The 23088-nt window shown below is 31.1% G+C and overlaps 2 protein-coding genes across 5 annotated transcripts; one reads left to right on the plus strand and one right to left on the minus strand.

The window, feature by feature from the left end:
* Nucleotides 1–5: 5 nt before the first annotated feature.
* On the plus strand, nucleotides 6–9411 carry LOC117163517 (uncharacterized). Of its 2 annotated transcripts, XM_033345850.2 has the most exons (8): nucleotides 6–727; nucleotides 1221–1614; nucleotides 1739–1827; nucleotides 1948–2076; nucleotides 4201–4593; nucleotides 6545–7072; nucleotides 7143–7373; nucleotides 7539–9411. In XM_033345850.2, exons 1-8 carry the CDS (start codon nucleotides 617–619, stop codon nucleotides 7692–7694), a joined length of 2031 nt encoding a protein of 676 aa, XP_033201741.1. In that variant the 5' UTR covers nucleotides 6–616; the 3' UTR covers nucleotides 7695–9411. The 2 variants fall into 2 exon arrangements, with proteins under 2 accessions (XP_033201741.1, XP_076478132.1); XM_076622017.1 differs by lacking the exon at nucleotides 4201–4593 and having other exon boundaries at nucleotides 8–727.
* A 658-nt stretch (nucleotides 9412–10069) lies between these two features.
* Nucleotides 10070–21779, minus strand: LOC117163518 (long-chain fatty acid transport protein 1). Of its 3 annotated transcripts, none has more exons than XM_033345853.2 (11): nucleotides 21478–21779; nucleotides 20105–20347; nucleotides 15692–15842; nucleotides 15004–15241; nucleotides 14310–14535; nucleotides 12648–12846; nucleotides 11990–12182; nucleotides 11576–11722; nucleotides 11279–11416; nucleotides 10975–11132; nucleotides 10070–10804 (listed from the first exon to the last, which is right to left on the minus strand). In XM_033345853.2, exons 2-11 carry the CDS (start codon nucleotides 20293–20295, stop codon nucleotides 10496–10498), a joined length of 1950 nt encoding a protein of 649 aa, XP_033201744.1. In that variant the 5' UTR covers nucleotides 20296–20347; nucleotides 21478–21779; the 3' UTR covers nucleotides 10070–10495. The 3 variants fall into 3 exon arrangements, with proteins under 3 accessions (XP_033201744.1, XP_076478133.1, XP_076478134.1); XM_076622018.1 differs by having other exon boundaries at nucleotides 21473–21779; XM_076622019.1 differs by lacking the exon at nucleotides 21478–21779 and adding an exon at nucleotides 20829–20981.
* Nucleotides 21780–23088: the final 1309 nt, after the last annotated feature.

Genomic DNA, 23088 nt, shown 5'->3' on the forward strand with positions numbered 1-23088 from the left:
TCACGGCGTGAGAGCAAAACGCCATATAATCAAATAGTGACGACATTATATGTACATACAATTATCTTTGTATACGAGAAGATAAGAAGTGTTGTATTTATTTAGTGTACGCGTCTAGGTTTCTTTAAGATGAGTCACACAAGTATCCACTCGTTTTTCAGTATCTTAATATTATTCTTGTAAACTATTGTTATTCACGTTGTTTGTGGAGTAGTGCGAGTTGGTCATTTGCATTTCGCGCTGTACACGTTGTGCTAATTTTCTAAAACAGGGGACACTAACTATACCTACATATATAATATCGAGCTTCAAAACCAGTGATTACTTAAGTAACTGAGTGACTGGACAGTAGTGGACAGTATGGCAGTAGTCTGCACTTAATCCGATAGTTCGATATATGCAAAATTTCTGCGGCCTTGGGTATACAAATTATTTAAGGATGACTCGATCAAACCTAGTTGTGATGGATCAGTAAAGAATGAATTCTTGGAACGTTACATTTTTACTCTCTTTCCTTTAACATTGCTCCGATAGACGGGCACGGAATCAGCACAATATCGACTTTGACAGGTGCTAGTTGTCATTTTTTGCTCGTCTAATTGGAGGTTATAGCATCATGTTTGCAACGCTGAAAAATAAAATACGAGAGGAAATAGGGAGTGACGTGTCAACTGTCGTTAGAAATGCCGGCAATGTGCGCGGCATTAACTCGAGGCATATGTCTCAGGTAAACATGTTGTTACCATGTGTAACTTATTATCAGTGTGGAACCGATAACGCAACTACATAGCATACTTATTTATAAACGATCTATAATTGTGATCTATATTTGCAGTAGTCACTTTAAATCATCATTAATTTTCAAGAAAGTACTGGCGATATTTTAAGTTAGATATTTATGTTTTTTATTAATTCCGCATATGTTTATCGGACGATTCATTAATATTTCATATGTTCGTTATCTAATTTTGATAATCACAAGATTTGCTCGAATACCTACTGATAGTTTAGTCTATTTTAGAGACATTACTTTATAGATACTTTTGCTATTTTTGTACCGTTTAAAATTATGTTTTTAATTAATCTATAACAGACTAAATGTTTAAAATGAAATTGTAGAAAAGACCTTTTATAAATTTTTATCTATAATATAATGTAAAGCATTGTTATGATCATACGTATAAACTGAGTTATTACAATGAATGATATTTTTTTTCTAGACGGGATCCACGAGTAGCATCAGTGGATCTCAAATTTCATTAGATGGCTCGCGTGAGGAAAATATAGCTTCACCTTTACCACCTGTTTCTTTGGAAAAAGATACCAGTTTTGATCTTAAATTAAATGATAATATGCAACTTTCTGCTAAAGATATTAAAAAACTTGAAAATAGAGAAGATGAATGGCGGAAAAGATTGGCGAAAAAGGAGGCTGAATTGATGAAACGAATGGAAAAGAAAGAAGAGGATTGGAAAGTAAGATTCTTGGAAAAAGAGAAAGAGTGGAAAAAAGTAGTTGAAAAACAGGAGAAAGAGAAGAATAAGATAGAAGAGGAATTAAGACATGTAGAAAGTTCAAAACGTTCATTGGAATTGGCTCTTAAAGATGCAGAAGGTACATTTGTAATTATATGATACAAATTTAAAAAAGCAAATTAATGTTACTTGATTTAAATTTTAGTGGCAAATGAAATTTATATATACGTATCTAAATTTTCATAACTAATATTGTGTTTCAGAATACAAGAAAAAATTATATAGTTTTCAAGAAGATGCGGAACAACTAGAAGGTTTCCAAACTCAAGAAATGGCAAAAATAAAACACCTAGTAAGTTTTATATATTCTTTCTTTAAAAGCTTACCTTTATCGTTTATATTTTCTGCTTAATACGCTTCTATGTTTAATACTTTATATACTTCTATATTTATTTTATTTATTTTAATTTAGTTACTGGCAAAAGAACAGGAAGTAGAAGAAAAATCACATCATTTAAAAGCAGCCACTGCAGAAATTGACAGTTTAAAAAGTGAAGTCTCTCGTCTTAGAAGATACGAAGATGAATTGAACAATGTACAGGTGAGTAAATTATCTAATGATTGGTTTCATTTTAATTATCACGTGAAATGTATTATAAACTTCAAAATTATGTTAACATAATTATTTAATATAGTTGTGTTAATATAAGTTGCTTTGATGATTGACATCATTTAAGTGAGTAAACATGGACTATACTTTAAATTGAGTTTAAGTATATTTATATAAATCTTTTATTTTTAAATATATTAAAAATTTGTTTCCACACAAAAATATTCTATGTTAAATATTAAGCTATATATGAACATTTACAAGTACTATCTTAGATTTAATATTTTAGGTTTACATTTACTTTTTATTTACTTACAAAATTTGTCAAAACTTTGCAGAGTCTAGCAGTTTGTAGCTTTTAAGGAAAAAGAAGTAATCCCATAAAAATCTTAAGTTATTCTATTTCCATTAGATGAGCATTGTATTTTACAAACTAACAGCTTTACTTTGTCACATGTAAGGAATTAGTATAAAGAAATGATTGGTTCGATAAAATAACAATTAAACTTTGTTTTTGATTTATAAGATAAAACAGTATTATTGATAAGATATAATCTAAATTTGTCCTTGTTGTAATAGTATTGTTTCTAATAAATGCAAATTATTTCTTATTGCAAATGAATTAATTTGTTATGTGTATATATATAGTGTTATATAGATAATTTCATAACAATTTGGTTTAAAAGTAAATATTAGATATTATTTTGTCATGAATTAATATTTCAATAGTAGCTTTTCATATATTGCATTTTGTGTTATAAATTCATTTATAACATTGAACATTTTTTAATGAGAAGGGACAAAGCTGCATGGAAAAGTCAATTCTTTTTGTTTGTCATAATGTTTTTTTTAATGAATATTTACCTTTATAGTGCCAATTATTGATCATGTGGTCTGCTACAAAAATAATGACCATAAACATATTTTTTAGGTATAAGCACGCTTCCTTTTAAAAATTAGTTTTGTTTTTAAGCCTCCCACTACTTTTCTTTCTCCTTTTTTTATTTTATATATAGCTTTTTGTTTTGTCACGTTTTTGCCATGTTTTTCTGCACATTTTTTGTATTGACACATAGTATCAATCTATGATGAACAGGTGACATTTAGTCAAGAATCTTAATTATTTGGATATTTAGAATATTTGGAATATATTTTAAAATAAAACAAATGAGCATATGTTCCATAACTCTTATTTGTACTCTTAGAATGCGCTTTTAATACTTGATAGGAAGTATTTACTTCCATTTTATTAAACTTAGTTTGGGAAAGAACAGGCATTTTGTTGAGTACAAACAAATTGTGAAAGAACAATATTCTTTTATTGGTTATGGAACATGAGCAATACCTAAGTGATACTGAAAGTTTTGTGAAAACGACATACGCATGAAGATTGGAAAACTTTGATAAACGAGAGCATTGGAGATCAGAGTAGGCGGTATTTTCCGCTAATTCGCTGCTGCTACCGCTGATGCTAGAGGTACGTCTTCAAAGCTTTGCTGCTATTCTGCAATAAATTATTCTGCAACATAAATAACTTCTATAGATTTTACTTACATCAATGTTGCTCTTTATGTAATTCTCTCCTTGGTGCAAAATTTTATAATATAGGAGAAATGCATGTATTAACTAATGGAAGTGGTTTAATGGTAAAGAAAAATTTTTCATCTTATTATAATAAAATTTAATTTAAAATATCTCAACTATTTCTACTGCAGTACTCATACTCCAATGTTGTTACTCTCGTAACAGCGTGGAATAATTACTTTAAATAATAAAATGTCTCTTATAAACTTAAATTTTTGTCATATCCAGTTATATAGCAATTAATGGAAAATTTGAAGAGACTTTGAACAAAAAATTTATTCAACACTATTTAGTTTTGCTTCATAAATTTTTTTCTTCATTTTATTCACTTTCAGCATTATTATCATTAACCATCAAATTCATCATTCGCTTGTTCTTGGCTTTATAAGGTTTGGATTATTTATAATATTCTATTCATCTTTATGCATTAGAGCAATGCTTTGGTAAGGTTTGCAATGAAGCTTTACAGAGCAAAATGTAATAATGATAAATATAAAAAAACATTCCTGGTAATAATATCACCATTTTCAGGATGAAATGGAGACACTACGTCATTCTACTCAGCGTGAGAGAGCTCAGCTATCCTGTCAACTGGCACAAACTGAAGAAGAAGTACGTCACCTAAAGGATAAGGTTTTTGTGTTAGAACAAAGAGTCGCATTAGAGAGTAATGATCAAGTGACAGTGGATGAAAGAATAGCTGATCTTATGAGAGAAAGAGCACTGTTAGAAAGAAAGTTAGAAGAAGCTCATCTTCATTTATCCGATATAAAGACTAGTTGGTCAGGAAAAATATCTAGCTTGGAGACACAAGTTGGAAGACTTAGTAGACAGGCTGGTGAAGAAGGTTTGGAAAGGAGACGAGTCGAAGAAGAAAGTGAAAGACTGAAGCAAAGGATTAAGCAGCTAGAAGCTGAAATAGAGGTGAACAATGTTGTCATGGCGACGAAAGACGCCAAGCTTTTGCGCATGGCAGAGGACATCGACGAGATGGCCACGGAACTAAAAGAGCTCCGGGCCAGCGTCGATGATGAGGTGGACGAATTTAAACGACAAATTGTGAGTTACCGCGATATGTAGTCGTGCATGGGCTAGATTGTTTCGAAGAGGATGTCTTGTTAGAGTTTGAAATGCAAAAAATAACGAACATTCCCCATTTGTCAGGTGGCAATTTTCAAATGATCACAGCATTGAATAATAGATTTAATTTTTTAAAGAATGTATAACGATAGAATTTCCAACATAGATATTAGATATATATGATATAGATATATTATAATTCCTGTTTTGTTAATATTTGAAAAAGGAAGTTGATATTTCCATCTCGAATAATTTCTTTCATTTTTAAATTAACTGTGATCGCATAAAGTTGTGTTTATTTTCTGATTTGTTATAAGTGTTTTAATAATTTTATAAATTACTAAATGTTTATGACGTTACACCATTAGTGTAAAAACACTGGACGCGTAAAAATATGAATGTCTGGAACGTGTATACACGAAAGTTGTTAATTTACAATTGAAAACTACATATCGCCTATATACTTGCATGTTATATCTATGATGCTTGACGCTTAACGCACAGAACATTTATTTTACGTATATTTACTAGCACACTCTTTTGTTTATAATTTTTTTATTTACTTTTATATGCATGCAAAAATTTATAATGTACATTATATTTCATCAGTATCACGTATCAATAAACAAAAATAATTGTAGACTACTTTTTAAAACTTCCACATTTCCACTCCGCGTGTATTTATACATGAAAATTAGATAGTACCAACAATAATATTTTTATGTACGATCGCATTTCTGTATATTTTATTTGTGGAATAAAGAAAAGAACAAATAAATTATATCGTTTATTGCATTCGTTTTTGTGCTTGTTTTTAACCCATTTTTATATCCCCTTTTTCAAGCGGCTTTTTATATATTATTATATACACAAATGTGTACACGATTTTTTTCTTACAGGGTTAATAAATCATATTATATTTTGCTACACCAACGACACAGTCCGATTATATTTACGTTGCTGTAAATATTAGGAATGCGTATCCAAGCTGATACAATTAAAGGAAAACGTATCGTATCCATATTCGTATAGAATAGAAGATAGAATGGTTATATAGAATCGAAAATCTTGCAGAAAGGCAGAAGATATAACAGAAAGCTTTTTTAATTAATCAAATGTACTCAAATTAAAATTTATTGCAGGTGTGAACTTCGGAATCAATGGCGCGTTCCGACATTATTTTGTTTATCATATAAAATGAATTGATAAATATTTTACATTTTTATATACTCTCTTCATATAAATTTAATATCTCCATTTTATTATATGTGCATTTATCCATTTTAAGTATAATTGTTACAAAGTCGATAAGATACAATAATCTTCTATTCAATTTTTAAAATTTCTGTTCATTAAATATTTTTTGTTTTATAATGCCTTCCGTCATACTGTTTTGCGAATATTGTTTAATTTAAAAATATTTTGATAAATTTATATTAACTTGCAAATTTGAACTTTAGTTAAGATATAAGACTTATGTATCATATTCTTTTCTGAAAATATCATTATTACTCTGTACTTTTCTATGTTATTGTTACTTGTGTTATTCTTATTAATGTCACTTTTCATAAAACGTTATCACTTTGAACGTTAAATTTTGTTGAATAAATTCTGTTGATAAATCCATTTTACCATAAATTGCAAAGATAGTAGATAATGAAGTAGGTAATGAAGAAGTAGATAATGAAGCATATTTTAAATAAATTCAATCATTGCCAAACTACAATTATTTCGTTTGAACATTATAATATTAGATACCACTCACATTGTTTTGTTGTTTGCTTTCTTTTGTCAGGAATCATCGTCAAAGCAAATAACCCGGCTGAAACAAGATTTAGAAGAAGCAACAGCAAAACTTTCAACTGCTACTTCAGAATTAGCCCATGTTCGTCTGACTCTAGAAGGTGAACGGATGAATAATTCTTCCTTACATTTAGAAGTAGCGCGTCTACGGGAAGATCTGGAATCTGAAAGAACAGCATCAGCAACATTAAAAGTGTGCCTAGAAAAGGAAAAAAATGAAAAAGACACTGCATTATTGAGAAACGCTCAAGTCTCCCAAGACATAGAAATGGTAAAGCAAGAGAATCGACAGCAGGAAGTCGAAAATATTGAGTTACAAAATAGAATAGAAACCTTAGAGCACAATTTACTAAGTAAAAGTAAAGAAGTAGAACAAGCAATGACGACGCTAGAAGAAACTAAAAAGAAAATGTTGGAATTGGAGGAAGTAGAACAAAATAGGAAAAAGATAGAGAGAAATGAAAAACTACTTAAAAGTAGCTTAATGGACCTAGAGGAGCAATTAAATGAAAAGACTAAGGTAGACTTGAAAAATAGATCTATGAAAATATATTTCAGAGAATAATATTAATTATCGAATATATTTTTAGACAATCAAAGTCTTACAGCAGCGACTAACCGATATGAAAAAGACCCTTCAACGAGAGTTGAGAGTTCCATCTTCATCATTGGATAGCGATGTTGAACCTTCTGCAGCAATTCTCAAGCCCAGTTCGTCGAAAACGGTCACTGCCAGGCACAATAGCACAAGAGACGACGATGTTAACTTTAAATACCTTAAACACGTTCTCATAAAGTTCCTAACAAGTAGGGAATACGAGGTAAATGTAATGTACTTTCTAAAATTCCAAAACCATAATATGTAAAATAAATTACTAAGAATAGTATGCTGAAATAATTTTGTTAAACAACAATGAAAAGAAATGCATGAGATATTTATAATTTTTCAACTATTTCCTAACTTACATTTTGTTCATTTGTTTAAGGCTCTTCATTTAACAAGAGCAGTAGCTACTCTTTTGCATTTTTCACCCGAAGAAGAGCGGTTGTTGCAAGAAACTTTGGAGTGGAAAATGTCATGGTTTGGTACACGGCCTAATTTAGGTTTTGGACAAACTGCCAAAGCTATACCGCCTAGCTGATAGCTGAAACAAATTTCTCTTTCTATAGATATCATAAAAGTGGCCACAGATTCGTGGGTAAAATCAAAAAATTGGATCGCGTCGATGATCGGTCGCAAATGATTATAAATACTTGAGAAATTAGGGAGGACACAAATGGAAAAAGTTTACAAGCTAGAAATTTCATAAATTTTGTAAAATATTTAGCCTTCATAATACGCGTATAATTTATTCGCGTGAACAAATATTGGTCATAGTTAGCTTCCAAAATGCCCACTAAAATATGTAGCATCAAATATTATTTAGGTAAAATAAGTCAAATATAGAAGAATTTTGACATTCGTCATACACTGACATTACAAAATAAATTAGTGAAAAATATGTACTACATGCAACATATAAAATATCATCTTTTTCCGTACATAAATACTTGAATATACACAATCATTCTGCAATATTTAATATCCAAAAATCATAGTTAAATTTATTTCTATATACAAAAGTCTGACACGAGATACTTTATTATTAAATTGATACTACATTTATCATTTTTTGTTATATTCGAATTTTGAATATACGATTATTTTGCATGTAAGTATTATATTGCATTATGTATATTATCATCTATTTCATATTTAATGAATGTAAGTTGAAGCAAGTTGATATGATTTAAAAAGTATGAAATAATTGCGTCATCGTTATATGATGTAAACAAATTAGATCTTTTAAAGGAATTTAGTATCGTCTAGATATAGCCGCAGATCGGTTATAAAAATTAGGGAAAACTTGTTTTAGCTCCGTTAATATCGAAGCTATTTGTAATTGCCATAATTATTATTTGTGATATGAATATTGCAATTGTGTCATGTTCATGTTTGTAAATAATAAGATGACGTTTCTATATGAATAATTAAAGCAGACGGGGTGAAATAACTCATTAATAAAATCTGATAAAATGATTTATTTAATTTTTCACCTATGTCTATATCGAATGGTTGTTACCTTCGTCTACAGTACATAATAATTTTGTGCATCTTGTGAAATTATTTTACCAATAATAAAATTTATAATTATATAAATAGAAACTACAGATATTATATTGTATCTTATTTAAGCAGGCAAGTATGTAAGAAAATTATTTCGGGAAATTAAAATTTTTACTTATTACCAAATTTTGTGAATTTAGGCTTTAGACTTGAATATTCTACGTCAGATTAATTTGATCAATTCACTACATTTTCAGGACTTTATTTTAATTTCTTTTTCTTTAGACTGCTATATTATTATAAAACATTCCGTCTCGAACACAATGTTAAATTAGTAAAAGAAATTATCCTCAAGTTTGAAGATAATACTTTAATAATATGATGTGACACTAAGGAATAAATCAGATTGTCGCACGTTATATAAAGTGTAATTATTTATTTACAACAATCTATATCAATACCATATTGACTAATAATATACAAGTCGGTAATATCTAATAAATAATAAAACTAGTAATTTAAAGTACTTTAATTTCCAAATGATATTCAAACCAGGAAAGTTTTACGACGTATATCATTTTGAAATACTAATTTTTAGATTTATCAGATATTGAATACAACTGCAATTTTTTTTATATATAAAAATATAAACAGAGTCTTTGTTCACAAATCGTTAAACAGTTATTAAACAACAAATTAATTAGTTAATAAGATCACTGATAAAATTTTGTAAAATACGTAATTTAATTTTATCAATCGTCTATACAAATTTTAACGTGAATATTGTTCAGATATTTCAGAATCGAGAACGTCTATACGATATTTTAAGTATCAAATCTACGAAGATTATACATACAGAAAAACAAAAATTGAATATTTCATTAAAATAAATATTATTTAAAATAATTAGTTGCACCATTACTTTGGTCGAGTATATGGACAATGTAGTGCGCTATTAAAACATATATGTATACAAATACAGACTTCTAAGTACAACAAACTATGTATTACTTTTAAGTAGTTTAGAGTGGAAGTGAAATTATGTTTGATTAAATGTCAATTCTTTTTAACAAACTTATATACATCTATCATATCTTGACGGAGCTAGTAGAATAAGTTGAGCTTACATATAATATTATGCTTAATCATCGTGTATATTCACATTTTGTTTTTAATCTATCGGCATTTTGGTATAAACGCAAATGGGACGAGTGCAAATTCAATAAACATATACGTATAAATAATAAATTTGCAAACGATATACGAGGTGACAAATTACATGTAATCTAAATACTGCAGACGTAAGTAATTTATTTCTTTTTGATTGTTTTATAGTCGCAGGTAGAATTATCTAAAGACCTGAGAAATTTCTATATGCTTAAATAAGGTATTTCTGATGAAAAATCAGCATTACGTGTTAAGAATGACTTTATTCGTTGCTATCTTCCTACCTACAATGCCAATTTGTCTTATACTACGGACCGTTTCGTTTGATTAAAAATATACACAGTATTTATAAAATAAACAGGAACATGTCACCATATTCGTCTCCCGTCGTTGATGACAAAAATGTAATTTCTTTTTCGCTTATCTCTTTTTCCTATTTTTGAGCCCTCGTAAAAATAACTCTCTCCCCTTCTTTTCATAAGTTCAAAAAACATCCGCCTATAACTCTATGGTTTAACATGCCTGATGTTATTACATAATATCCTATGCATTGTATCTACAAGGCGCGTGCAGAAAGTCATATTCATGTTGTAAAAAAAGTTATATATGTACTCGTTTTACAAGTATATTCGACAATTGAGTGTCGCTCGCCAAGCGTTAATGTTACAACTAGAACTTTCTCGATCCGGAAATAATTTCTTGATAAAGTTCTGGTGTGATTTCGACGTATTCTTTGTTACCGGATAAGAAGTACATCTTGTCTTGAATTTTGCTCGGATCGAAACCTTCCTTTTGAAGGTTCATCTTCTTCAACTTAAATGTCCCTGTTATTTCCAGTTCTTTCACAATTCGCAAGAAGATTGGTCTAGCGTATGCTGGCAGTGCTTTCTCTAAACCTTCTGCAAGAGCTTTGAAATCCAGAAGGCTGTCTGGGTCAACTATCGCTGCCATTCCTGCCCTTCCTTCCATTCCAGGCACCTTCGGTGATATTAAAATTAATTCACGTTTTTAGATTTAAAATACAGGTCAAACTTTATATACAAAAAAGTGTGACAAGTTTTACATAGTAATTAACTACGTCTTTTATTAAAATTATTTATGTATTAATGTTATATTAAAAGCGGATATAATTATTTTTGTTAACAAACCTGAACTCCGTAAACGGTAGCGTCTCTTTTTCCTGCAATATTACTGATAACTCCCTCCACTTCTGCAGTAGCAACGTTTTCTCCCTTCCACCTAAACGTGTCGCCTACTCTATCCTTGAAATAGATATAACCGCATTCATCCTCTACTAAAATATCACCTAAGAAAAGAATTCCAGAAAATAGAAATTATCTTAAGAGAAAATCGTTGGTGGTAAAGACTTTTATTTAAACGAACATTTGATTGGACGAAGGTCCTTTTACGACTGCGTATAAGTCCCTTATCAGTTATTAAAGTACAACTCACCTGTTAGAAAGGCCTTATCACCTTTCACAAACACATCTTGTATTATTTTTCTTTTCGATTCTTCTTTATCCAGATATCCATTGAACTCTCTTAACGCGTCTCCTTCTTTTATTAATCCTATGAACATGCCTGGCTCATCTATCAAGAAAAAAAAAAAGATAGTTTTGCAGAGAAAATAAGTAGAATTTCGTATTAAGTGTATTACAAAAATAAATTTAACACGACAAAACCAATATTTCAGCAAAGTTTGCTTTCGCATCCGTTACGAATTGTTTAATATCAAAGTTAAATTCTTACTTGTTTCTGCTCTTATACATAAGCCATTGGTTCCTCTAACAGGCTCGTATGTCTGGTTATTTACGCGGATAATTGCTAGAGGATGAAACACTCGTGGCACAATTAGTGGCACAAAACCGACGGCGCCAGTTCGACCGTCTAAATTAGCTGTAATACAACAATAACGAATTATTTAAGAATCTCTACTGTAAGAATTAAATATAAAAATTACAATAAGGAATATCAGCTTATGATTTATTGTTACAATTTTATTTGAATGCTATAAGTAAGTAAAATTGATTACAATATAAAATATGATCGAAATTCCAAATTGAATAAAGTATAAAAGAGAAGAAATTGAATAAAATATACGAATATCTTCCAAATGTTTTTACATAACGTTCCTAGATATATAATTAAAATATTGAATGTTACCAATGTTAGCATTGCCCTCGCTAGATCCGTAGAATTCGGAAATTCGTTTAATGTTGAAGCGTTTGACAAATTCGCCCCAAATCTGCGGCCTCATGCCATTTCCAAACATGAGTCTCAAACGATGCGCATTATCTTCCGGTTTGGGGGGTGCATTCAGCAAGTAACGACACATTTCACCGACGTATTGTGCTGCCTAACAAACAAAATTACAATTTGATAGGAACGGGCTATTACATTTAAAAATTGCACAATGTCCAATCAATTGTTACACTACGCCGTGCACTGACTTAATAATTAAAAACGCATTAATAATACAAAATATTCTCTTATAAATTATGCAATTGTTGCAAATTAATCAGTAATGAAAACACTTAATATAATTTGGATGTTTTAGAGGTATTAACGATATCAGTAAATTAATTATTTTTCATAAAGTTTAGGAACAAAATAACGTCGAATATGTAATTTTACATATAGCAAAATGACTCAAATCTGTATAGCGCAATGTACTAACTTATTCTCGTTTATAAGCCGTTCCTTCTGCTTTGGAGAGACTAACGGATATCGTGACGAAAATGAGCGAATTGAAAATCCAATTTTGTAAGCATTAATTTCACTGAGATCGCTATACAGTATAAAAATTTTGTAAATCACCTACGGTACAATTATATTTGATGCAATCTGTCCAATAAGCCGACACTGAAAACTTGGTCCTTAACACGGTTGGTATACCTTTCAGAATTGCGAAACCTACTCCAAGCATTCCACCAGCAGTATGGTACAAGGGATTTGGATTGTATAGGATATCACCCGATCTCAAGCCCACCAAATTAAAGGGCATTACGACCAGCAAGTATCTGTAACACATACGTTACGTTATTATTTTTATTCTATGTATCATAAAGTACAACGAAATGATTAACGTTGTTTCAATTATTTATAAAACAAATAGTACTTTTATATGATAAATAGTAATCACTCAAAGAGTTATTGTCTGATTTGATGCAATCTTATCTGACGAGCTTGAAATTGAAATAGTTTTAAAGAATGTTAGCAGAAATAAAATATTTATAAAAAGCAGGAATCTAAAATAGAAAGAAATTCTTAAAATCTTTCTATATACTTTTTCATTGCAAGCCATGTTCAAAATTAATATATGACGTATGATTGAATTAAATTGCTTCTTTATTTCATCCAAAAGAATTAACGATAAATCGAAATGAAAGTTGACATGGACAGGAGCTAGGGTATTTTATTAGTAGCATAAAACAGTCATAATGCAGGCAGACAGGAAGCAGTCTCTGGGTAAAGAGACTACATTTACATGTAATCTCATTCTCGACGAGTCGTAAGGCTTTCCTGAGAGGATTATAGATCATTTATACGTTCAGCAGGTAGATAATTCATTCTGTACACGGAACTCTGTCTAAGCATAAATGAAAGTTTAAAAACCTTTACTAAAAATTGCTCTAACAGTACAAGTCGAGCTCGTTATCTGTTTTTTTATATACTCCATAACGAGCAGAATGGAAAATTACATATTTTCGATAAAATATTTCCAACGATACCGTTATCCGTAGAAAAAAACTTGGTTAAAAATATTTTATTTGCTAACAATAAATTAATCTACCACACTAGAAATGATAATTATTTGTAGTAGTAAAATGTCCAATAAATGAAACGTTCAATGTTTCATGCATGTACAATCATTTCTACCTTTAAAATTTTATTTCCTTTCCTACAATAATTTTTCTCTTTAGAGTTTCGTTCGAATTATATTGTTTATTAGATTTTAGATAATACAATTACGCAGACCTGGAATTATCGGTTCTATAATTATGTTACAAAGTTAATCGTAATCAGGAGATTTACTCAATCGCCATATAATACCATTAAAAGGAATACCGTTGATCTGACTTTAAGTCTCTAAAGCGTTGTCTTAATTTTGTCGTTCAAGACCGACCTAGGTACGGAGGGTCGATATATTTACATAATAAATCAACTTTTGTGTTAAAGATTATAGCAAATTCTAGGGTATAGTATCTAACGATACTATCAACCTTGACCACTTTTTAGTTAAAGTTCAATGCAAAAAAAAATCAAACCGCGTCATACAGAATGTGTTTCGCTTGCTTGATATTTTTAAAACTATAACTATACTTTCAAAACTAACGATTATATTTAACACGATTCGAAATAATAACTTTATAAATAATACCAAGTAAGCCAATCAGCCTCTTTTAATTGAACTAAAGGTAACAGGATAAAAGCCTCGTTTCGCTACATTTGAGGGAAAGATTTAAAGAATATGGGTTCTTACCTCGAATTGAGAACTATTGCAACTTTCGGTAAACCAGTGGTACCGCTTGTGTAAAAGTATAGCAGCTTATCCCGGTAATTGGGTTCGTCTTTTACGACAGGCTCATTCGTGCTGGCTTCCGATATAAGTTTGTTCAAATCGTACACTCCGTTCTCACAGGTTTCAGACTTGAAACATACTTTGTATCTCGCGATTCCCTGGATCGAGTCCATAATGTCATCGACGGCTAAGAAAACAATTTAATTTTTATATATTTGTCCGAATTCTTGTGCTACCTACATTTCTATGATCGTCGTTATTTCTGACGTAGAAAATTCGATAATTTATACTACGATTTACACACAATCGTTGGAAGAATATACCGAAATGTCTCTTCAACTTTATTTTAATGATTTCAATGGCTGAACAAGCACTTCATTTACAGTTCCCTCATTCACCCTCTGTTATTTAAACAACCTTTCACATTCGACTAAAATAAACATGTGTAATCAGAGAAAATCACATTTTGTAATAAATTAAACGTTAAAGATAGCAAGTTATCTCCAATTCCATTAACAATGATCTTTACTGAATAATTGTTCTACATCTTAAATAACGATTTCTTTGTGATGTCTCGTCCCTTCGATTGCCTTTTTCCCCTTTCTTTATCACGTTGTAATTGTTGCAAGATAAATCACGTCCATGTCATATTTACCAGACGAGTATTCTTCCACGTAAATGATACTCTTCACTTCAGCGATACGAAGACAATGAATCAAAGACTGGAGACGCAAATTCGTGTTAATCAGTGCAGTAACGACACCGAGTTTTCCCAGGCCAAGCCAAATCGCGGCATATTCTGGTCTATTGGGCATCATTAAGGCCACAGCATCTCCTTTTACGTAACCAGCTTTTTGAAAAATATATGCTATCTGGTTGCTATATTTGTTAATCTGCAAGTTTGAATTTTTAAACATTATCCTCTTATTGTCTCTTATATCTGCAGATGAAAGAGAAAAAATAACCAATCGTTATATTCGGTGTACTATTTGCAAATAATAAATAATAAGTAAAAAAGGAGAGTAAAATAAACAGAGACGTTTTTTCACTTGAATCTGTAATGATGCACGAAATACCTGTCTCTGGCTCTCTATAATTCTGTTTAAGGAATTAATTGAATTAATTTACAACCTTCTTATACACTACTACAGATGTATTCGTGTTTTAGAACAAATGAAAATTATTTTCAACGGACAAGATTCCTGCAGACATATAAACGAAAATGTAATCTTCCTCTGCTTCGATGCTCTTTAAAGAAAACCGAAAGATTTAAAAAATCGACAAATAAGAAATTAACGTCCACGATCGAAATTATTGAGCTCGCACGTTGCATATGTACGTACGTCGGAATAAGTCCAAACTTGATCCTCGAAGAAGAAGCAAGGCTTGTTAGGATAACGATCCACTCTTTTCTTAAAAACCTTCACGACGGTCATATTGTTTCGACGTTGCCCTTTTATTTCGATTTCTGCCGTAACAGCACGATACAGGAATCTGAAAATTATAAAGATAATTTTTCACGAAATTAAGAGTTTGATAAAATTATATATTTTTATCGAAAAACTTGAATCTCTTTTCTAGCTATATGTTTATTGCATTTGCAATTTAAAGTCGTCGTATAAATTTTTGTTTCGCGTTTATCGCGTTTTTTCGATACTACGATGCCTTAAAAAAAATTGATCTTAATTTTTTACGTACACACTGACGCAATTACGTTCATTCAAAAAAATATTTGCACAAACAAGATAACATTTATCTGTTTTAATTTCACGAAGCATGAATCGAACCTTGCTAATTTCCCCAAATAAACATATTTATCAGAAAAATATTTTAGCGAATTTTCAAGATTCGGGAACTCTACAGAATTAAAGTTTAACTTTGCCTACGATTTTATCAAAAAAAAAAAAAAAAATGTCATCAATTGTATTATCTTTTCGGAGTTCCTCGTAATCTTTTCGGATTACATGCATCGTATTTAATTGTTAGATTCGATAAGCTAAAAGTATGTATGTAAATACTAACGAATAGGTAAAAACTAGTGTCATTAACATCAGTAATGATAAAAGTTGCTAGATAACGCCTACAGTAAGTAATACAGTACAATATACTAGAAACGCTTTGTATACTAGAAAAGTTGGTAACGAAGATATTACATCGTATCGTATCTTAGATAGAAAAAGAAAAAAAGACGAAGGTAACAGTTCGACTAGAAATCAATAGATAACAAATTCATTTTCTACTAAGAAGTAAATTTACTCGCATTGATAGAATACGGTACTAATTAATGGCATACTGCTAAACTTATAATTAATATAAATTAGTTCTATTCGCACATACAATATTGAGCGCAATTTTAAAATTACGACTAAGTCAACAATGTTCGAAACGATTTAATAAAGAAATTGTAAACATATACATATGTTGCGATATGTTGGTAGTCTATATCTAATATACGTATGTACGTAATGCGTCTAACAAAAGACGACCTACTTTTTCTTATCGTCTAATGCGTTGCATATTCTTATCTTCTAATTTCATTGCAAAATATTTAAAATTGAAAAATTTCTTATCTATCTATGCCTTGTATATTTTACTTTTTTTTTTTTTTTGGAATTTTAAGGAAACTTAAATTTAGATAATCTACTTTCCTTCGTTGTCTATGCCTTATATTATCCAGTTTTCTCTGTGAAATTTAATCATGAAAAATTGCGAAGATACGTAATCATGTCGGATTTAAAAACTCGAAATTTTATACTCGAAATAGGAACATAGAGTTAAAACGTTGCTTCAAGTCCCCTGTATAAATCTTGATTTTTCATCAAATACTTGTAAACGAAAGAAGATGTTAGATTTATTTCTTTTAGACCTCCAGGCTTGCATACTCCCTTCCGCTATCCATCTTATGTCTTAAAATTCTAATTATAAATACTCAACACTGTATAATCCATTCTCCCTCGTTCGCTTTCTATTTTCTATGTCTTCTTCGGATTTTAATCATATTTAGAACTGTCGGTTCATTAGCCTTTGTCCTCCTATGTTTTTAATGTCGTATATTTTTTCTTCGAATTCCCATCGTTCAAAGTTGAAAATTATCCAACTTCTTCAGCTTCGATAATTAAGATCGAAACTTTTCACTTCGCTTAACGCTGTGTTCTCTATTTTTTCACCAAAATATTCTATTTCTATCATACAGAAAATTATAAAATTCAAGATTGCTTGTGTCGTTTATTTGAAACAAATATTTAGAACGATACAGGAACTGTGATTATACGCAAACATTTACCTACGATTTTATTGGACGGTAAAATTTCATTGCTGCTTACGCTACTATTTATATTACGTTTCATATCATAGACATAACACGTTTTAATGTGAATGATCATTTATCGAGACGCCATTGATGGGACATCGTATATAACGTTTGAACTTTGAACAATTATGAGAAAACAAGTAAAACTTACAACCGATTCAAATTTGTTTGTCAGTGATAAGTTAGTTTAAATGACATTATCGCATGGCCAAAGATACACATTGATTGAACTTTGGAATTTTTATCAGTCACAGGAAGTGCGATGCGCGTACGTGCACCTTTTCCAGTAATAACAAGCTTTGATGTTCATCCTACGATGTCAATTATAACAAGTAGTTATATAAAATCTTGGGTACTAGTTAGTAGTATGTGTATACGTATTTAAATAGTTCAGCTATCTACAGGACAAATAGGAAAATTCATCTTTTTTCATTACCTCGTGTATATCGTATATAGCGATGCGAGAACATAATCGCTGCTAATTTCGATCAGGAGCAACAAATGGTATTAGAATAGACTTAGGATAGATCCGACGAGATTTCTACGCTCGTATTTACGATTCTTTGATTTGCAAAGTATATATGTAATTAGCAAATAATCGCGAAACACAACAAGACAGGAGCTTTTGATAAAAATCTCAGTGATAACAAGATAATACCAGAAGCATCTTCCTTTTCGAGTCATTTCATATTTTATAACGCAATTTACCTCTATTTTTTCTACTGATCGATCTCATATCGCTAGATTAAAAGCTATTAAAAATACTAAATAGAAAAATACGTTTTTTCCCGCCTCTTAAGCCTTTGTCATACAGAAAATTGTACTCGATCAGCTTTGTATCAACTTTTACAAATACGCTCAACCGACTAATACTATTATGCGTCGACACAATGCAACGGATACAGACAACTCTTGGGTACAGAAAAGTGCGAGGAACGTATTTATTACGAGATGTAATAGCAGCAGAGAGAAAGAGAGAGATACGATCCATTTTTCTCCAATAACAATTCCATACTCTTCTCACATCTTGTTTGATCTTCAAATATTCTATCAAATCATCCCTCTCTAATCTACTCCGTTAACCTTTGTATTCCGCAATCGAAGTTCATTTAACCATCGATGGTAACGGAACTATGTTTCTCGCATTAGACAAATAATTCCGCGTTCTGCTCTCGATACTGACACTACCGATATCACTTTGCCGTACTATCGAGTAACGTGTGCATTACTTTTGCGACATATACGTACAGAAAAACGAGTAGATACGAGCATATTTACCAAAGTAAGCATTTCTTTTCTCTAACGGTCTTTTTAGCCAACGAGCGTAGCCTTACGCAGGTCAGTGACCGTTGATGATTGAAGAAACGCATCTGGTATGAGCAAGTACTTTCTCGTCGCGGACGAAAGCGAAACGTTTGAAAAACAATCAAAAAGGCTCTACGAAGGTACTGGTAATGACTTTGTGTGGAGCGAAGCAGGTGATAAAAGACTGATAAGGAGCCGCGATATGAATGTTGAGTTATTGAGATCAAGCGTACAGAGAACCGAGCTTCCTATATTTTTCTTTGTCATTATTCCTTTATTAGTGAGCTTTCTCCTTCTAACTACATAATAAATATAATGTATAAAGATTATAGGAAAAAATATGATAAGTAGATTTTTGAATAAATAAATGTTGCAAACAGAGAGAAAATAAAATTCGCTGTTTTACGCGTTAACGTAATAAAAAATAAATTAAACAGTCACAAGGAAACGAAATATTATATAGTTACGATAACTGTGAAATGTTTAGTCTAGACTAATGAACATTGCTTTTATAAATACTTCATAAACGCAGCGAATGACCTGCACATGGTAAGGCTACGAAATATAGCACATCCAAAGAGATTCATAGTATAAATTTCCAGACGTGAACTTTTTCTAGTAATAAAGCTTGTCGTACAATAGTCTCGCGAAGACCTTATGCGCTTTAAACCGAGATCGATATAGCTATATAAATAAATATTCATTTTTCTAAAAGCTTCAACACTTTCTCATTGTATTTTTAAGTAATATCTTACTACTACCTCCTGAATAACCTCTGACTCAGTCAGAAAGAGTTGTTAACGAATACTATATAATTTTCGCTGTCTGATACATTCAATACGATTCATCAATTATCGGCATTCAACGATTTCCAATATTTGGTGAAAAGTTTTCTCTACTTCGATCCTATCAGTTTCCGCATGTAACGTTGATAACTTTATGAAAATTTATATTTTCGCCAATATAAAAAAGATGGGCTCTAGATAAAGAATTATTTTACATACCGTAATAAATCTTATAACGAGCACTATAATTTGGGTGTTTTGTACGTTCCTGCATTATGTTCATTGTTACACTTTCAAACTCTCCACGAATGCCTTAAAATTAGCAGTCGATCGATAATAATAGATTTAGGACTTACTTTAGGTCACGAGGTAGAACTTTGCAAATGATATATAGCTTCCGATGAAATTTGCAGATAACTGGAAGTAAGGCCAAAGCAAGCGCGACCTGGGCAATCTTGTTGAACCCAGGGAAACCGAACCTCGTCGCCACAACACCGAACATCGCAGCAATAACACCCAGAGCTAACAGCAAAAGTGTAACATCCATGATCCAGCGTCACCCAGTCTGTTCGCTGAGTTCTGGTACCCGTACCTCGGAACTGCAAAAGATAACACGATGATCAGTTTCCTTATATGTATATCGAATATGAAAAGACCAATTATATCGCGTACTGTTCTTCTACTCAGGGTAAGAACGTTTCCACGAGAATAACGTCGCTACTTTTGCACCAAAGAAGATTAATTTTATTTTCTATTTTACATATAGGAAAGTCAACTTCTATGTAGAACGATTACTCTCTGGCGGTTCAAAATTATGTAAGGTAACACAATCAGTAGCTTTATTTCTGACTCGCACAAAGTGTAGCGATCAATACTTAGCATTTTAAGGGTTGACGACGTAATCGTATCAATTATTCGCATATCGAACCAAACTTTCTTAAATTTTATTAAATTCTGGCGCATTTAAATGCCACGGCCAGTCTTTTCTATTTTGAAGCCAACAAAAACACGCCACGAACGATGTTTGCATCTGAGAGTCATGCTACGAACCACGGTCAGTCTCTTTGTTAAAGAACTTACACCGAATTAATACGACAAGGTTCTTTGTTTCAAAGATGCACGAGATTGCTTGGACGGCCTCCTTGTCTTGGAGTCGCACGTGTTACAGCTCCGACAACCGCAACCTTTCGCTATAGGGATACGCGAGTGCCACAACAACGATCATTTATACCTATGTGCAACGTGTCACGATCAATATTACATCCAGAACCGCGTAAAACGCCCCGATGAATCTTTCATGCTCGAATGTCACATCGTCACTTTATATACATATAACAAAAACCTACGAGTTAATGTTTTAAAAGATAAATACCACGACCATTTTAAGTTATTATTAGATATCGAAACCAAATAAGATATTACTATACTAACTATAACTATGCAAAATTCGATGCATTTTGATGTTCCACTATCACGACTCTTTATATCCCTTTATATCACAATTACAATCGTGACGATCAATATATCCTATGTTTTACTAATACCACGATCCAGCTGAGACAATATATAAAAATATCACAATCTTTTGATCCAATCCCAATCCAGTTCTCTCATATATATTTTGTACAAAATACCAAGTGATTTTAACAAAATAGCTGGAAATTTATTCGAGATTTCTTCTGTTAAGATGAAATTGCATGTGGTGCACGAGAATAAATAAGTACCTTACTCGTTTCAAGGGGTACGAGAAGCACCACGGTTGATCCTGAATTGAAAATCGTACGAGACAGCGTGCAAATCAATATCCTGTGCCTCTCGGAGCGAGGCCACTCTCGACGATGCACCAACAACACTAACAGCCGGCAAAGCGACTGACTTGACTGCAGACACCGCGTTCCGACGGCACTTCGCTATTGCGCCACCACTGAGAATAATTCCCGAGCGATAGTGTACGTACAAAGCAACAGAAAATCGAAGTTTTATTTTAACGAGATTCCTACCAACGGCGTTCCTCCAACTTCACGTTCCTGTCGCATCGCTACTAGGCATGCCCAGCCACTCTGCGAACCTGAGCAAGCGCCGTTTTGTTTCGTGTATGCTTTTTGCTTTCAAGTTTGCCTATTGAGAGTTTTTTTCAAAAATCACGGTTAAAGATAAACGAGCAAAGAAAAGTGAAATGGGAAAAAAAATTCTATTCGAAAACGTTTATTAGAAACAGTTTGCTTTTTGTGTAAAGAATGCTTGAAAATTTATATTATTACGTTTCTTGCTCCTCATTTGTATAGACTATAGACGTTAATCTACGATTCTTGTCGGTCGTCTTCATACACACAAACTTGCTGCAGATATTTCGCCAGAAGGCGATGTAATGTAATAAACATAAGAAGCACGCGAGGAGTTTAAAACTTATGGAATAATGTAACTTAAAAATCATTTTTGCCAAAATATGTTAAATATGCTGTAGACATTTATTCGAGATTTCAATTTAATTATAATTCTGGTAACTAATATAATACGTTGTTATGTACGATACTTTGTTAGTTTTCAACATGAAAACTTCTGCAATCATTACTATTTACTTTTACATATTTATTAATTATAAATACAATAATGCTCTAGAAAAATTCGATCACATATATTTTACATTCACATATATTTTAAAATAAAAATTCATATTGTCAATGAAAGAATTATAATTTTTAATGATCTGCGTATAATTAGATTGCAGCACCATCTGTATGTTAAAGAACAATGAATAATCAGTATTCATATAGCATAGTATATTTTAATCGAAAATATATGATTCGTAATATACGAAAAATAAACTTAAATAATATTAAAGATTGCGATATATATAAAATACAAATAGGTAATACAATAGCGCATCATTTTGATTTTCAAAACAAATTTCATATTATCTCCAAATGGTTTAAATAAAACTGATTACCAGGAAGAGAAATTCAATTGAAATCACCAAAATTTTGATTATATCTATAATTTTATAATCACATTGGAACAAAACCTATTAAATTTAAAGTATTATTTTAAATTTATTAAAATTGTTATGAAGATTTAATAAATTAAAAAAGACAGACATACTTGAGGCTGGTTTGCTCGTAAACAGTAAAGCTTAAAAATCTATTAAAAATGCAAATAAAATACGATCGTTATTCATTTTATTGTAAAATTAAATAATCATGCAATCGCATGTTACAAAAACATATATGCAATCAAGTTTGATAAAATAATACACATGTATTAACTCTCTTTGTAATTTATATAAGTCTTTTATATTGAGCGTCGATAAAATCAAAATTCATAGCAGGAATGTTATATGACA

Source organism: Bombus vancouverensis, chromosome 10 (assembly GCF_051014615.1).
Source record: "Bombus vancouverensis nearcticus chromosome 10, iyBomVanc1_principal, whole genome shotgun sequence".
NCBI classification, from domain to species: domain Eukaryota; kingdom Metazoa; phylum Arthropoda; class Insecta; order Hymenoptera; family Apidae; genus Bombus; species Bombus vancouverensis.